Here is an 18,036-nt window from a genome sequence, read left to right as displayed (position 1 = left end):
GGATTCACCAAGTTGTAAGTGCTTGACTCTCCTCTGAGTCTGAGCCTCAAGAAATTTTGAGCATCAACTTGGGCCACCCAGTAGGTGGAGCTGCCGGAAACTCTGTCCTCTGAGCTGTTCTTTGAAAGGAGGATCAGGGACTGACTGTAGAGGCATGGAGGGCAATATCAGGGCCCAACAGGTCATCTTTGACAGAATCTGAAGGGAAAATTCTCTGTTGGGCTTTGCAAGCTGCATTTAGACAGAGGGTCTCTTCCCAATGCAAATTCAGGGGTAGTTGAGCTCTGTGCCCAGTGTTAGGCCTGAAGTATGGATCAGGAATGGGGCTGGGGGTGGTGGGTCAGAAGGGCCACTGGAGGTGGGATTGATGGGTCTGGTTGAGCCAAGATGCAAGGCTGGTGCTGGGGAGCCCTGGGCAGGTGAAAGGAGAAGCCGGTGACTACAGGTTTAGTCCCAAGAGGAAAGGTCTATGCTACAAGTCCCCTGTGCGCATGTGCCACACTTGGTGGCAACCTATGTGCGCAGGCGCGGTGGGGAGCCATTACCAAGAGTGAAGTCTGGGCAAGTGAGGGCAGAGTTTTATTGAGGTCTAAGGTGCACGTGCAAGAGTGAGCAGTGAGGGGCAGGGAAAGAGGTCACACTGACTTAGGCCCACAATGCAAGTGGGCAAAGTGGAAGGTGATATCGTGTGGTGGTAAGTGATGAACTGATGTACATTCACATTTTCAAGGGTTAATTTGACCATTTATTTGATCTATTCAGATGATTGGGCATGTTCCACTTGTAGGAGGTAGTGATAAGGATTTTACAAGAGAAGAGGTGGAAGCCAATAAAGGAGAGTGTTTCAGTGCACACACCTTAAGCATTTCCTTGATTTTTGGAAGGCCTATTTGACTGTAACTGCTTAAGTTCATTTTCTTCCTTTCCAGTGCAGTGACTGCGAATTAAGTCACAGTTTCCCTACAGAGGCTTTGGTGGCATTAGAACCACTGCAGGCTATGGCTTCCCTATTTAATTTAACTGTGGAAACATAGTTGGTAGGATATCATGTGGTCTTTGTTTTAAATCCATTAGCAGGGGACATGTAGAAATAGTCCATTCAGTGTAAGAATGCAGTCATGATGATGCAACAATCTCCAGAACCACCCAGTTAAGTCACATGTGTTCACCTCAAAGATCACATTTCATGATGTGTGTGATAGGAAGAGACAGACACATTGAACTATGTAAGCGTATAACCAAGAAACTGTTGGAAAAAGGACGTTTTCTTTATAATTACCGTGGTATATGATGCGTTTTGGTTTTTGTGAAATCAATTTTTACTGGTGTGAAAATACCACCCTCATGTAGCATTAAGAAAAGCAATTTGAGAATAAGTTTGATGTGACAATATTTATAGAAACATTGAACCAAGCACAAGATACTTTAGTGCCTGTGTGTTGCTCAATTTCAAGGGCAATTTCACATACACTCTGAATTTGCCTAAGAGGGAATATCCACCTCTACTTGAAAAATAGTTATCTCCGAAGGTCTAGCTATTTTTGATTGACAGGAATTAATGTTACTTTTTATTTAAATATTTTATAAGTGTATACTTTATAATTTTCATATTATAATACATGATATGCCTAAGGTAGTTGTTTTGTATCACTACCATAACCAGTCATCATGATTTTAGGAGGGAATGTAAACACAATTGTGTTGTTAATAAATGTAAATTTCAGTGGACTTGGCTTTACTTTCTGTTCAGGGTCTTGTGAGGTTAAAAATCAAGGTTTCATGAGGCAAATATCTTCTGGGTCACCACCCTCATTCCCTTATCCTTATGTATGCACAACCACTAGTCGGCTTAGGTTTTTTTTTCTACTTTTATTCAGAGAGAAGCTGTACACCTTAGTCTAATATGTGTCACCTAAGGATTTGATACATGTATATATTGCAAAGTATTTACCATAAATCTAGTTAACATCCATCACCTCACAGAAATTTCTTGGGTGTGATAAGAAGTTTGAGGAGCTACTCCTTTTAGCATCTTTCAAACAGGCAATACAGTATTGTGAATTAAAGCCAGCATATACCTTATATACACATCACATTATCTACTTCTCTGGCAGGGGCCACAAATGTTTTTCAAGTCCTGGCTTTTAGGAATGTTGCATTTTGTTGAGTTTTCACACTTGAGATTTTTATTTTGTTTTGTACTTCTAAATGACTTCTGGTTTTATGTCATTGTGGTTGAAAAAGATACTTGTTGAATTTTTTTTTTTAAGTTTGTTCCTTTGGAGATAAAGAGCACCAGAGTGAGCATACGAGCAGGGAAGGGACAGAAAGAGGGAGAGAGAGAGAATCCCAAGCAGGCTCCACCCTGTGATTGTGGAGTCTGGGGGGGTGGGGCTTAAACCCAAGAACTGTGAGATTGTGACCTGAGCCAAAGTCAAGACTTGGACACTTTTGAGCCACCCAGGCACCCTGCTTCATAGGATTTCAATCTTAAATTTATTAAGATTGATTTTGTGACCCAGCATATAACATATACTACAGAATGTTCCATTTGTACATGAGAATAATGTGTTTCTTGCACCTGTTGGATGGAATGTTGTAAGACACCTACTTAATGGCATTGAAGTCTGATATTATTTTCTGTCTGGATACTCTACTCATTATGGGAAGGTGCACTATTGAAGTCCCCTGCTAATATATCTTGTCTTTTTCTCTATTCTTGTCTATTAATAGTTGCTTTATATTTAGGTGCTTTTGTGTGGTGTGGACAAATATTTACCAAAGTTCTATTCTTCTGTTGAATTGATCCGTTTAGTTTCTATTAGTTTTTTAAAACAAAAACAATTTTAATGTTTATTTACTTTTGAGAGCAAGAGAGAACTTGAGTGGGGGAGGGGTTGAGAGAAAGAGAGACACAGAATCTGCAGCAGGCTTCAGGCTGTGAGCTGTCAGCACAGAACCCAATGTGGGGCTCAAACTCAGACCACGAGATCATGACCTGAGCCGAAGTCGGCAGCTTATCTCACTAAGCCACCAGGCACCCCTCTATTTATTCTTTTTTTTGGGAAACCTGGTTATATTTCTGTAAAAATCTATAAAAGATTTCTATATATATATTTAACAAACAAAAGTAGTTTTTAAAAATAAATAACTCTAATGTACCAAATGTTGACCACATCAACACAACAATCTGATGCACAAAAAGATTATTATGTACCTCAAGGAGTAAAAAGCAACAAACACAATTAAATGTCTTGTCAATGCAGACACTACATGAATATACAAATCTATTGGTTTAATGTAACACGGACACATTCTAAATACATGCATTAGCTATCTTTCTGCAACATGAAAGGATTCCTGTTTTCTATTTGGTGAATACATATATAATGTATAAAACCTTTAGTAACAGGTACTGGAGGTCTACAAATTGTGAGCCAAGTAGAATGTAAGGTTTTCATCTATCATTTCAGAAAGAACCCAACATGAAATAAATCCACTATCACAAGTATTGCAAAGGTGATTCATAAAAAGTGATGACTGGCAATTTCATACAAAGAAAAAGTCCTCAGAGATGAATGTTACGAATTTGACAGACAGGTAATTTGGTAACCTGCCTGAAAGGACCAATAACTTATTTGGGGGCTTAAAACATCAGATAACAATGCAAATTAATTGATATGTGAGAGGAAAAAAATGCAGTGTATTACAGCAAGAGGTTAGCAAATGGAATACTGTGGAAAAGATTTATTAACCTCTACAAGTTGGTTTTGAAAAACCATTGGTCACTTGTTAGTCAAGTACCCAGATTTTCATTGCAACATTTATTTTCCCACACTCATCAAAACCTGGAAGCAATAGGTGTTTCTCAAAGTGTCATTCACTGTTCTTTTATTTCCCCCCAACCCTCAAATCACAGGAATAGGTTTTTGAATATCAACTAGCCATTTAGGAGACTCCTAAGATACAGATGTTCATAAACATTACACAAGCTACAATTCAGATACCTGCACAAATACCACCATTAATGGAAAAATGTGTTGGTTTTCAAAGTGTTAAACACTATATGAGTTATGCGAACACTCTTGGTGTCCTTCCCAACAAAAATGGGTGAACACCTTATTGCCATTCTGCCAAACACCACATAACTAAAAACGCTGCATGAGGTGACCCCTCTATTTTGTAAGGCCATGCACTGTGACTTCTTACAGTCTTGGGCTTAAAGTCTGTTTTGTCTCATGTAAGCATGGCTACTGCACATTCTTTTGTTTTCCATTGGCATGGAAGATCTTTTCCCACACCTGCGCTTTCAGCCTGAGTGTGTTCCTACAGCTGAAGTGAGTCTCTTGAAGGCAGCACATATCCTTAGTTTGTGTACTTCTTTCTTTTCAGCCAACGATTCTTTTGGTTGGAGAATTTAGTCCCTTTATATTTCAAGTAAGTATTGACACAGGTATGGATGGAGTTACTCTTGTAATTGTTTTCCATGTTTTTAGCTGTTGTAGAAGTACTTGCTCCTTTCTTATCCATTTGGTCTTTTTCTTTGTGATTTGTTGATTTTCTAGAGTGGTGTACTTTGATTCCTTTCTCTTTACGTTTTGTGTATCTACTACAGGTTTTGCTTTGTGGTTACCAGGAGGCTTTAAGGAGACATCTTATAAAAATCTATTTTGTTAACACCTTAATTTTGCATACCAGGACACTTTGAGACCTGAGGTAATTCTTAAAAGAGGTCAGTGTACAATCCTATGCCAGGTTAGGGAAGAGTTAGTTACTCCCTTTCTGATATGTGTGAAGGTTTCTTCCTTTCAACCACATCAACTGGTATTCTCTGTTTCTAACTAAATCTGTTAAGAACTTGTCTCAGTATGTGCCTGGACTGCACAAAACCAGTAAACAAAACATTTTATTTGTAACATTCAGAAACTTTTTCAGTTTTCATAAATGTTCAAGAATGACGTTCTGAACACCCATTTCGTAATAACTTACATCAGTGTTAGAAACATAAGTGACATCTCCAGTTAGGTTTGTTCATAGATTGTACATGATATTGTCCTCCATCTTCCATGGAAAATCAGGTATGCAGGAGTCCCACCTAAGAGGGAAGGGCATCTGATATCTTTGATGCAGGAAGAATCAGCCACATACTTTCAACACCCACTGGGAATCAGTGAATTTTCTGAACTGATTTGGGAGCACCAATACATTAATACTTGTAGTCAACATCTTAAAGAGGGCCAAGGTAAAACAAAAACACATTGAAATTACTTATCCCTATGCAAAAAACAGCCCCAGTCTATTTTCAGGCATACCCGCATATTCGATATCTAAGTGTTCAACTTTGTTTTATCCCATATGGTTAAGTATTTTTATGGAGAAGAACGTCTGAATAGAGTGACCGATGTACTCCTTTCTACTGTGAATTGTGACGTTTATTGACAGTTGATGTTCAGATAATTAGATGACTAACTATATCTTTCAGGTTACTTTCCTCTCTGTATGGCTTTGTTTTCCAAAGTGTATACTTAAAAAGGTCTTTCCTTATTCATACATTATCCCCAAGTAGGCATTTGGAGATACTGAGTCATGACTGAATTGAGTTAAAGGCATGGCCACTCCCTTTATATGTTATAGTTTTGTTCTTGTATCATAACTATGATACTGAGGCAGTTGTGAGGTCCAGGCTAGAGGTTTGCCACATTCATTACATTTGTAACGTCTCTGTGCAACAGGAACTATGGTAATGAGTAAGGCTTGAGCAGTCTGAAACGTTTTTTACCACATTCTTTGTAAGTTTTCTCTGCAGTATGAGTTCTGTGATGTTGGATGAGGCTTGAGTACTGATTAAAAGGCTTGCCAAATTCTTTGGATTGGTAAGATCATCTCCAGTATATATTCTCTGATGAAGAATCAGGGTTTAAGCTTTGCTTTAGTATCTTGACACATTCCCAATGGGTATCATTACTCTTCACTATGAATTATCTGATGTGGAATAACAGTTGAGCAGTCCTTAGAAATTCTGTCATAGTCTGAACATTTAGAAGATTTGCTCTAGTATGAATTCTGTGTTAATAAGTCAAAGTTGAACAGTAATCAAAAGTTTTCCCACGCTCTTTATGTTGGTAAAGTTTCTCTCCAAGATAAATTCTGTGATGTACATTAAGATGTGCCTGGGGGGAACGGCCTTGCTACATTCATTACATTGGTAAGGTCAATCTCCAGTATGAATTTTGTGATGGTTGGTAAGGCTTGAGTGGTGCGTAAAGGCCTTGCCACATTCTTTGCATTGGTAAGGTTTCTCTCCACTGTGAATTCTGTGATGTCTCTTAAGGGCCGATTGACAGTTAAAGGCTTTGCCACATTCTTTACATTGGTAAGGTTTCTCTCCACTGTGAATTTTGTGATGTCGAGTAAGTTCTGAGTGCCCTTTAAAGGCCTTGCCACACTCTTTACATTGGTAATGTTTCTCTCCAGTATGAATTCTGTGATGTACACTAAGATGTGCCTGGCGGGAAAAGGCCTTGCCACATTCTTTACATTGGTAAGGTTTCTGTCCAGTATGGACTCTGTGATGCATATCAAGATGTTCCTGGCGGGAAAAGGCCTTGTCACATTCTTTACACTGGTAAGGTTTCTCTCCACTATGAATTCTGTGATGTCTCTTAAGGGCCGATTGCCAGTTAAAAGCTTTGCCACATTCTTTACATTGGTAAGGTTTCTGTCCAGTATGAATTCCTTCATGTTGTCTAAGGGATGATTGCTTGTTAAAGGCCTTGCCACATTCTTTACACTTGTAAGGTTTCTCTCCACTGTGAATTTTGTGATGTCGAGTATGTTCTGAGTGCACTTTAAAGGCCTTGCCACACTCTTTACATTGGTAAGGTTTCTCTCCAATATGGATGCTGTGATGTACATTAAGATATGCCTGGCGGGAAAAGGCCTTGCCACATTCTTTACATTTGTAAGGTTTCACTCCAGTATGAATTCTGCGATGTTGTATAAAGTTTGAGACGAACCCAAAAGCCTTGCCACATTCTTTACACTGGTAAGGTTTCTGTCCAGTATGGACTCTCTGATGTACATCAAGATGTTCCTGGCGGAAAAAGGCCTTGCCACATTCTTTACATTGGTAAGGTTTCACTCCAGTATGAATTCTGCGATGCATCGTGAGGGCTGAGAGCCGGTTAAAGGCTTTACCACATTCTTTACATTGGTAAGGTTTCTGTCCAGTATGAATTCTGTGATGTTCTGTAAGGACTGAGGCCCGGGAAAAGGCCTTGCCACATTCTTTGCATTGGTAAGGTTTCTCTCCACTATGGATTCTCTGATGTAACTTAAGGGCTGAGTGCCAGTAAAAGCCTTCATCGCATTCTTTACATTGGTAAGGTTTCTCTCCAGTATGAATTCTGTAATGCTCTGTAAGGGCTGAGGGCCGGGTAAAGGCCTTGCCACATTGTTTACATTGGTAAGGTTTCCCTCCACTATGAATTCTGTGATGTGTCTTGAGGGCTGAGTGCCAGTTAAAAGCTTTACCACATTCTTTACATTTGTAAGGTTTCACTCCAGTATGAATTCTGCGATGTTTTATAAAGTTTGAGAAGTACCGAAAGACCTTGCCACATTGTTTACATTGGTAAGGTTTCTCTCCAGTATGGATTCTATGATGTCTCCTAAGGGCTGTGCGCCAGTTAAAGGCCTTGCCACACTCTTTGCATTGATAAGGTTTCTCCTCAGTATGAATCCTGTGATGTTCAGAAAGTTGTGAATGATGCCGAAAGGTCTTATGACATCGTTTACCTTTGGAAGGTGTCTCTGCAGTATGAATTCTTTGATGTCTTGTAAGGGATGAGGGCCGGATAAAGGACTTGCCATCTTCTTTATCTTGATACGTTTTCTCTCCAGTATGAATTCTTTGATATCCTGTAAGGGTTGAGAACTGGTTAAAGACATTGCCACATTCTTTACATTGTTAAGGTTTCTCTCCAATGTGAGTTAACTTATGTTGAGTAAGGGTTGGGCACAATTTAAAGCTCTTGCCACACTCTTCACATTCGTAAGGTTTCTGTCCAGTATGCCATTGCTGGTGGTCAAAGGCTTTGCCACATACGTTACCTATATAACTTTCCTCTCCTGTACCAGTTGTCTGACCTGTACTGAATCTTGATGAATGACTAAACATGCTCCCAGGTTGATTACATCTGCAATGGTTTCTTCCCTCATGAATCCTCTGATGACCACCAACATTGGAAGACTGGTTAAAATTTTCCCACATTCAATATATTTATAAAGATTCCCTCTCTTAGGGATACTCCTGTGTGAAATAAGGTTGGCACTTTGATAAAAGACTTCCCCATATCTATTACATTCATCATCGTTCTCTGGAAAAGGAGTCCCCAGATACCTTTGCCCTTCACTCTGCCCAACCTTGATCCAGTCTGTCGTTAAGTGTACATTCTCAAGGGAACTATGTTTATATCTACTCATGACCCTTTTTGGAACGAAGCGTCAATGCACGACTTTGGCAGGAATGTCTCGGTGCCATGTGAAAATATAGCTGACTGAGATCAAAAAAGAGAAAAGTAAAATCATTCTGGGGTACTACTCTCAGAGGAATGTACTGACAACTTCTAATATAGAACCTTAAAATCAATCAGAATATCAGGAAGACAGCTAAGAAGAAATCACCAGGACTTCCTTCTTCCATGGACACGTAAACTTGCACACAAGGAATTGACCACATAGCTTAGTAGAGAATTCTGTAGCATCTCTTGCTGTAGCACAAATCACGTTCTTGTCTCTCAGAAAGTGAAGAAAGTACCGTATGTGCTCAAAATTAGGAGAAGTAAGGCAATTGAAACCTAAGACAGAAATGAAAACTGTAGGATAAAGCAAAAATAGGAACAATCAACAACAGAAAAGTTGGTGTTCAGAAAACCCCCCAAAGTCAACAGACCTGTCTCTAATGAAGTCAGAATGATAGAGAAGACTAACTAAAATCAGAAGTGAAGAAGTGAAGGCAGACACAGTATAACTGATCCCATAGGAATAAAAATAAATCTAGCCCACAATAGATAATTATCTGGCAAGAAGTAGATAACAAAGAATGGTTATGACTTTCCAAAAAGATAAAACCTACCAGGACTCCATCATGAAGACATCTGTCTGTCTGTCTGTCTGTCTCCCTAGCTATCTAGCTACCTACTTACCTACCCACATATCAATCTGGGGTGTTTAACACAGCATAGAGATCTTGGGTACCTGGGGGAAAGAAAGGTGCATTTTGGCACACTGTTCAAGTTCATTTGGAGAGTAGAGCCCAGGCATGTACCACAATGGCATTTTGACGCCCTCCCTTACAGCCTTGAGAACTGTACCAGTACTCTTGTGGTCAGAAACAGCTCCTGCCCAAGATTTTGGAGGAAAGATCATTCTCCTCTTTTCCACATCCCCAAGAAATGATTGTTACAACAACTGTGCCTCTGATTTTGAAGAACTAGACGTAGATAGATTTCCTCGTATTTGGAGTGTCAGGAGGGGAAGTTGGCACAGCTCCACAGGGTGAGAGGGCTTGATTATTTACAACGGGTGGTCTGCCTTGCACATTTGGTCCTTGCAGACCTGTCATGGCAGAATCATTGGTTGCCAGGACCAGAGGCAATACTGGGGCTCAAGCCTCCATCGTCAGGGGAGGGGCTCATTTGAGATGGGGTAGACTGTGTGCAAGCAGCATCTCAGTTTCCCGGTAAGAGCTGGCCAGTGGATCCTGGTCACCTCGTGGTGGTTCTCTATGGCTTTGGGCACATTTTGAATGTAATGGCATTGGGCAGGATATTATTGAACACTTGCCAACAATTGCGATATAATGAGAACTACGGTCCAAGGGGAGAATACTGGTTGTTGCTTTATTGGAATAAGCTATTTTCTTAGGTGACACTATTATTTACACTGACTTTCAAGTTTTTAATAGATCCTAAGGATGAGAATCTTAAAATGATAGAAAAGTCTCCCTCCTATCATTTAAAGGATTATAAAATTATCCGTATAATTTTCCATGTATCCACCTATTAATACTCTACCAAAATACAAAGCTTTCTTTCCTTAGATACTCTCCAAAAGTGTTTTTTTAAATGCAATTATAAATGCAGATTATTTTCCTCCTTCCTTATAGTTGGGCATTATTCCACTTCATTGGTTTTCTACCAAAGGATTTTGGGTTGTTCCCAATCTTTGGCTTTTACATAGGGGTGGTGAATACTTGAAGGTCACTGTTGTGCAAGTTTGCAAGTACTGTGTAGGTAAATTTGAGGGAAAACTGTTAACGAAGACATGAAAAAGTATACATAATTTTGCTAGATATTACCAAATTGCCTTCCACAGCTACTTAGAAAATTTCACCCCCAATAGCAAGTATGCCTGTATCTCCCCAAGGTCACCCAGAATGATTGGCACTATTTTGCTGACCTTTTAAGGCACATAGTCTGAGTTCAGTATTTCTGGCTTGAGTCTGCTTCATAGGCCAGCAGTTGTGGCTCTCTCAAATTTCCCTCAGCTAGTGCACCCTTCCCACAATCACTTGGCAATGAATGTGTGTGCAAATGTAAACTGGAGAATTGGGAACCCAAATTCTGCAATGTGAATGAAACACACAAAAAGGTCTTTGCCTTTAAGGAGCGCCTGGGTGACTCAGTACGTTAGCATCAGACTCTTGATTTTGGCTCCTTTCATGATCTCATGGTTTGTGACATCCAGTCCCTTCTCGGGCTCTGTGCTGTCCATACAGGGCCCGCCTGGGATTCTCTCTTTCCAAAAACAAATAAATATTAAAAACAACAGGGGTGCCTGAGCCCCTCAGTCGTTTGAGCAATTGAATTTGGCTCAGTTCACAAACTCGTGGTTAGCCAGTTCAAGCCCCACATTCAGCTCTGCAGGAGGAGAAGGAAATACCAAGGAAAAATCAGAAATTCATTAAATAGTTGGGGCACCTGGGTAGGTCAGTCTGTTAAGCGTCTGACTCCTGATTTCAGCTCAGGTCATGATCCCAGAGTTGTGGAATCAAGTCCCGGGTATAAGATTCTGTCTCTCCCACTCTGCCCCTTGCCCCAGCTTGCATGCGCGCTCTCTCTTGCTCAGAATAAATAAACACATAAAGAAAACTAAAAACTTAAAAATTAGAAATGAGAGACCAGAATAAACAATAACATGGAAAATAATGCCCAGGTTTTTCAAAACAAACAAAAATGGAAATTCTCCAACTCCATTATAAGAAAAAAGGAGAGGTAACTCAAGCACCAATAGGGATGAAACAGAAACCTCACAACAGATAACCGCAGAAATATATAGTGTGATAACAGATCACTATCAACGATGATATACTAACAAGTTAGACAAAGTAGGAAAAAATTTTAAAGAACGCACAAGTTACCAAGATTGAGAAATGAATTTTGAGCTCAAGAAATAAGGAATCTTCTTAGAGCATCACAAATATACAAGTTGAATTTGGAGTAGAAAACCTCCCAGCATAGGAAAGCCCACAGCCTCTTGCCTTCATTGGTCAATTCTAACAAACATTAAAAAGAAAATAAAATTTTGGGCACTCTTCATCAAAATCTTAAACACAGAATAGAAAGAACCCATTCAAAATAACCCTAGGAGGCCAGCATTACCCTGGTACCAAAGCAGGGTAATTGCCACACAAGAACAAAATATCTGGTTTGTCTGTCCTAAGTATTGCTACTCTGGCTTTCTTTGGACCTTCATCTGCATGAGAAAGGTTTCTCTATCACCCTCACTTTGTTTTTGTTTTTTTTTTTTAATATATGAAATTTATTGTCAAATTAGTTTCCATACAACACACAGTGCTCATCCCAAAAGGTGACCTCCTCAATACCCATCACCCACCCTCCCCACCCTCCCACCCCCCATCAACCCTCAGTTTGTTCTCAGTTTTTAACAGTCTCTTATGCTTTGGCTCTCTCCCACTCTAACCTTTTTTTTTTTTTCCTTCCCCTCCCCCATGGGTTTCTGTTAAGCTTCTCAGGATCCACATAAGCGTGAAACCATATGGTATCTGTCTTTCTCTGTATGGCTTATTTCACTTAGCATCACACTCTCCAGTTCCATCCACGTTGCTACAAAAGGCCATATTTCATTCTTTCTCATTGCCACATAGTATTCCATTGTGTATATAAACCACAATTTCTTTATCCATTCATCAGTTGATGGACATTTAGGCTCTTTCCTTAATTTGGCTATTGTTGAGAGTGCTGCTATAAACATTGGGGTACAAGTGGCCCTATGCATCAGTACTCCTGTATCCCTTGGATAAATTCCTAGCAGTGCTATTGCTGGGTCATAGGGTAGGTCTATTTTTAATTTTCTGAGGAATCTCCACACTGCTTTCCAGAGCGGCTGCACCAATTTGCATTCCCACCAACAGTGCAAGAGGGTTCCCGTTTCTCCACATCCTCTCCAGCATCTAGAGTCTCCTGATTTGTTCATTTTGGCCACTCTGACTGGCGTGAGGTGATATCTGAGTGTGGTTTTGATTTGTATTTCCCCGATAAGGAGCGACATTGAACATCTTTTCATGTGCCTGTTGGCCATCCGGATGTCTTCTTTAGAGAAGTGTCTATTCATGTTTTCTGCCCATTTCTTCACTGGGTTCTTTGTTTTTCGGGTGTGGAGTTTGGTGAGCTCTTTATAGATTTTGGATACTAGCCCTTTGTCCGATATGTCATTTGCAAATATCTTTTCCCATTCCGTTGGTTGCCTTTTAGTTTTGTTGGTTGTTTCCTTTGCTGTGCAGAAGCTTTTTATCTTCATAAGGTCCCAGTAGTTCACTTTTGCTTTTAATTCCCTTGTCTTTGGGGATGTGCCGAGTAAGAGATTGCTACGGCTGAGGTCAGAGAGGTCTTTTCCTGCTTTCTCCTCTACAGTTTTGATGGTTTCCTGTCTCACATTCAGGTCCTTTATCCATTTTGAATTTATTTTTGTGAAAGGTGTGAGAAAGTGGTCTAGTTTCAACCTTCTGCATGTTGCTGTCCAGTTCTCCCAGCACCATTTGTTAAAGAGACTGTCTTTTTTCCATGGGATGTTCTTTCCTGCTTTGTCAAAGATGAGTTGGCCATACGTTTGTGGGTCTAGTTCTGGGGTTTCTATTCTATTCCACTGGTCTATGTGTCTGTTTTTGTGCCAATACCATGCTGTCTTGATTACAGCTTTGTAGTAGAGGCTAAAGTCTGGGATTGTGATGCCTCCTGCTTTGGTCTTCTTCTTCAAAATTACTTTGGCTATTCGGGGCCTTTTGTGGTTCCATATGAATTTTAGGATTGCTTGTTCTAGTTTCGAGAAGAATGCTGGTGCAATTTTGATTGGGATTGCATTGAATGTGTAGATAGCTTTGGGTAGTATTGACATTTTGACAATATTTTTTCTTCCAATCCATGAGCAGGGAATGTCTTTCCATTTCTTTATATCTTCTTCAATTACCTTCATAAGCTTTCTATAGTTTTCAGCATATAGATCTTTTACATCTTTGGTTAGATTTATTCCTAGGTATTTTATGCTTCTTGGTGCAATTGTGAATGGGATCAGTTTCTTTATTTGTCTTTCTGTTGCTTCATTGTTAGTGTATAAGAATGCAACTGATTTCTGTACATTGATTTTGTATCCTGCAACTTTGCTGAATTCATGTATCAGTTCTAGCAGACTTTTGGTGGAGTCTATCGGATTTTCCATGTATAATATCATGTCATCTGCAAAAAGCAGAAGCTTGACTTCATCTTTGCCAATTTTGATGCCTTTGATTTCCTTTTGTTTTCTGATTGCTGATGCTAGAACTTCCAGCACTATGTTAAACAACAGCGGTGAGAGTGAGCATTCCTGTTGTGTTCCCGATCTCAGGGAAAAACTCTCAGTTTTTCCCCGGTGAGGATGATGTTAGCTGTGACTATCACACTCACTTTGTATCTGTGTCTTCAGGTCTGCATGGAGTCTCTTGTAGGCAGCACATAGATGGGCCTGGGCTTTATTTTTTGTTGTTTTTGTTTGGTTGCTTTATTCCATCCAGAGACCCTTTGTGTTTTGATTGGAATGTACAGTACGTTTTCATTGAAAGTATTTATTGATACATATTTATTGCCATTTTATTATAGTTTTGTCATTGTTTCTAGAAACTTTCTTGATCCTTTTTCTGTGTCACTTTTGGTGTCTTCTTTGCACTTCAAGATTCCCCTTTGACATTTCCTGCAAGGGCTAGTTCAGTGATGAGGAATTCCTTGAGATTTTGCTTGTCTGGGAGACTCTGTCTCTCCTTCCCTTCTGAATGATAGCCTTGCTGGATAGAGAATTCCTGGCTGCCTATTTCTCCCAGTCAGCACGTGGAATAGATGATGCCACTCTCTTCTGGCTTGCCAAGTTTCTGTTGAAGAATCACCAGGTAACCTTATGGTTCTCCCTGATAAGTGAAAGATGTCTTCCTGCTTTGAAGAGTTTTTATCACCGTATTTTGAAAATTTAATTCTAATATATCTTGCTGTGGGCCTGCTTTTGTTGATTTTAACGGGAGTTCTCTGTGCCTTCCGGATCTTTTTTTTTTTATTTAAAAAAACTTTAAGTTTTTACTTTTGAGACAGAGAGAGACAAAACATGAACAGGGGAGGGGGAGAGCAAGAGGGAGACACAGAATCTGAAGCAAGCTCCAGGTTCTGAGCAGTCAGCACAGAGCCTGACATGGGGCTCAAACTCACGGACTGTGAGATTATGACCTGAGCTGAAGTCTGACACTTAACTGACTGAGCCACCCAGGTGCCCCTGTGCCTTCTGGATCTGTTTCCTTAGCCAGAATAGGGAATGTTTTGGTTATTATTCCTTCAAATATTTTTTCTACCTCCTTTTCTCTTCTTCCAGTACCCTTCTAGTACTATTCCAAAATTTACAAGTACTCCAGATGATTCTGATGAAAGCTAAATTTGACAACCTCTGCAGGAACTAAGTCAGAGAAAATCCTTGACTTGGCCACAGATAAGTGACTCTTGGAAATCTGTTTGTGATCATGCTCGTGTGGTCTCACACTCACCATACACAACAGGTTTATTTTCTTAAGTAAAACTGACTCTAATAACACAATCTGTACAAAACATTAATACATGTTATATGTTGTAAAGAGACCAAATATAGCCTTCTCACTATAAATCTGTACTTGCTGGCTTTTACCCTAAGACCATCAGTAATTGCAGGTTCATGCGGTTCTTCCTCAGCAGTCCATGTGCATGTAGAATAAATCCCCGTGCATTACATTTAAGGATATTCTAAATTTAAGGGCTAATTTCAGGGCAAAGTGTGATGGCCTTTTTGTCAAATGCTGTGAAACAGTTCAGAGAATGGGAGCAGTTTGCAAATATCTTATGTGTCCACCAGTGCTACGATTTCTAATTAGACTAACCCATATACCACAATTCTGGTCTAAGACTTGGAGGAAGTAGTGACTTGGGGAGGAGGGCCTTCCCTGAATGGAAACAGAAAGACTTCAGATCCAGTTCTCTAAGTCCTGTCAGATTTCCATTGCCTCCTTTGCTGCATGGAACATGGTTCGATGCATGTTGGTGGGGCAGGTACACTGGGACATGAGTGAGCAAGTATGAGGACAATCACGGGCACCGAAAGTGCCAGAGCAAGGAAATAATCAGTATAGAGTATACTCTAGGGTGCCTGAGGTATTTTTTTTGTTCATTATAATTTTTCTATTATTTTTTAAATTTACATTCAAGTTAGTTAACATATAGTGCAACAATGATTTCAGGTGTAGATTCCTTGATGCCCCTTACCCATTTAGCCCACCCCTCCACCACAACCCCTCCCATAACCCTCTGTTCTCCATATTTAAGAGTCTCTTATGTGTTGTCCCCCTCCCTGTTTTTACACTATGTTTTCTTTCCTTCTTTTGTGTTCATCTGTTCTGGGTCTTAAAGTCCTCATATAGTGAAGTCATATGATATTTGTCTTTCTCTAATTTGGCCAAGCATAATACTCTCCAATTCATCCATGGACTTGCAAATGGCAAGACTTCATTACTTTTGATTGCCGAGTAATACTCCATTGTGTGTGTATGTATGTATGTATGTATATATGTGTGTGTGTGTGTGTGTGTGTGTGTGTGTGTGTGTATGTATATATATATACACACACACACATACACATACACTCCACATCTTCTTTATCCATCCATCCATGGACATTTGGGGTCTTTCCATACTTTGGCTATTGGTGATAGTGCTATTATAAACATTGGGGTGCATGTGCCCCTCTGAAACAGCATAATTTTGTCCCTTGGGTAAATATCTAGTAGTGCAATTGCTGGATAGCAGGGTAGTTCTTTTTTTTATTTTTTGAGGAACCACCATACTGTTTTCCAGAGTGGCTGCACCAGTTTGCATGCCCACCAGCAGTGCACAAGAGATCCTCTTTCTCCACATGCTTGCCAAAATCTACTGTTCCCTGAGTTGTTCATGTTAGCCATTCTGATAGGTGTGAGGTGGTATCTCATTGTTCCTACGTCACTCTTTAAAATGAATATTCCTTACCTGACTTTGCCAATAGGCCTATGGTGTTATGGAAAGACACAAGTAAAAGATACACAATCAGTTCTCTCACTTACTACACTCACATGCATATATGTGAAAATGCTAATATGCAAAATTAACACCCATCACAGGACATCAGCAGTGGAGAAATAGGGAGGACCAGGAAGTTGCTCCTCCATGGAGACAGAAATGGACTAAGTTACCTTGTGAGTGCTCCAGAAGGCAATTAGGAGAACCCCACCCAGGCAGGCAAGTACAAAAGACAAAGAAAAACATCAAAGAGACAAAGTTTGTGACACTGGCCCACAACAGCTACTCACCCTTCCTGACACTCCTTGGCAACACTGTGTGGAAACAGTTACCTCTCATCAGGAGGCGAAAACACAGGAGTGACCTCTATGTTCAGTGATCTGGCTTTTTTGCAGGTGCCTGAGGGACTTATTTCTGTCATGAAGGACGTGGAAGCAGAGAGAATGAGGGCACCTGCTGGATGCACTGTGATGGCTGCTCAGACAACAGGTGAGCTTTTGTTTACACACTGGAGAGACTAAAGAGCTGAGGACAACAGAGGAAGGTATCATGGGCTCTAAAGAAGTAACTATACTTCCGTAAACTGGGAAATTCCAAAAATTCAGACGTTACCAATTACTTGTGTTCTCCTGTACAAACAAGTTCATAAGCCTAAACCCAGAGTTTGTTTTCTTAAATTCACTAATCTCAACAAAAGACCACAAGGCCATAAAGAAAAAGAAGAATTTGTTTCACTCACAGGAATGAAATAAATCTCCCAAACTGACCTTGAATTAATCAGGAAGTATTAATGGTATGACCAAGAATTCAAGAAGAAAACATCATAAAGATGCCCATGGAGGAAGAAGAGAAAACAGACAGGTAACTAAATGAGAGCAGAAAAACTATGCATGACCAGAATGGAAACCCAAAGAGGCAAAGTATAAGAAACAATCACCCAGAATTTGGGAGCTCAAGTGGAGAATCTTTGAATTTAAAAATATACTAAGGAGTCAGCAACAGACTTGATCAAGCACAAGAAAGAACTGGGCAACCTGGAGACCCCTTGTTTTAAATTACCTAAGAGGACCAAAGAAAAGTGTGGAAAAGAAGAAAGACTCAGGACACATGGGACACCTACAAGTGGACCAATGTGTACATTATGGGGACCCCATAAAGAGAGAAGAGTGAAAGGGGGCAGCGAGTTTCCATGAAGAACTAAAGGCTTGTAGTTCCCCTATATGTGGAAAGGAGAGGCAAGTTCACAAGCACAGTAAATTCACAGTAGGATAAGTATCAATGGCAGGAGATGGGTGAGGGACAGTGTGCTTGGTGATGGCTATTAAGGAAAGCACTTGTTATGATGAGCACTGTATGCAAATGATGAGCCACTGAATGAATTATACTGAAATCAATATTGCACTGCATATTACCTAATTAAAATTTA

General features: G+C 40.0%; 2 protein-coding genes across 3 annotated transcripts in view; one reads left to right on the top strand and one right to left on the bottom strand.

Annotated features, from left to right (window-relative positions):
* LOC122209087 (putative protein ZNF720) overlaps positions 1-18,036 on the top strand; it is a 76,352-nt gene that overhangs the window by 54,216 nt on the left and 4,100 nt on the right. For both annotated transcript variants that reach the window (XM_042920713.1, XM_042920712.1), the window contains one exon: positions 17,006-17,099. The gene's annotated coding sequence lies outside the window, so the exon portion shown is untranslated. The remainder of the gene's footprint in view (positions 1-17,005; positions 17,100-18,036) is intronic.
* The window catches only part of LOC122208840 (zinc finger protein 208-like), a 46,362-nt gene continuing 34,402 nt past the window's right edge, over positions 6,077-18,036 (bottom strand). Inside the window, 2 exon segments of the mRNA XM_042920299.1 lie at positions 6,077-7,780; positions 7,949-8,064. Of these exon segments, the coding sequence (XP_042776233.1) occupies positions 6,077-7,780; positions 7,949-8,064 (1,820 nt within the window).

The sequence above is a fragment of the Panthera leo genome, chromosome E2 (genome assembly GCF_018350215.1).
Source record: "Panthera leo isolate Ple1 chromosome E2, P.leo_Ple1_pat1.1, whole genome shotgun sequence".
Taxonomy (NCBI): Eukaryota; Metazoa; Chordata; class Mammalia; order Carnivora; family Felidae; genus Panthera; species Panthera leo.
Note: the sequence above shows the minus strand (reverse complement) of the source record. Positions and strands in the feature narration are given on the sequence as shown.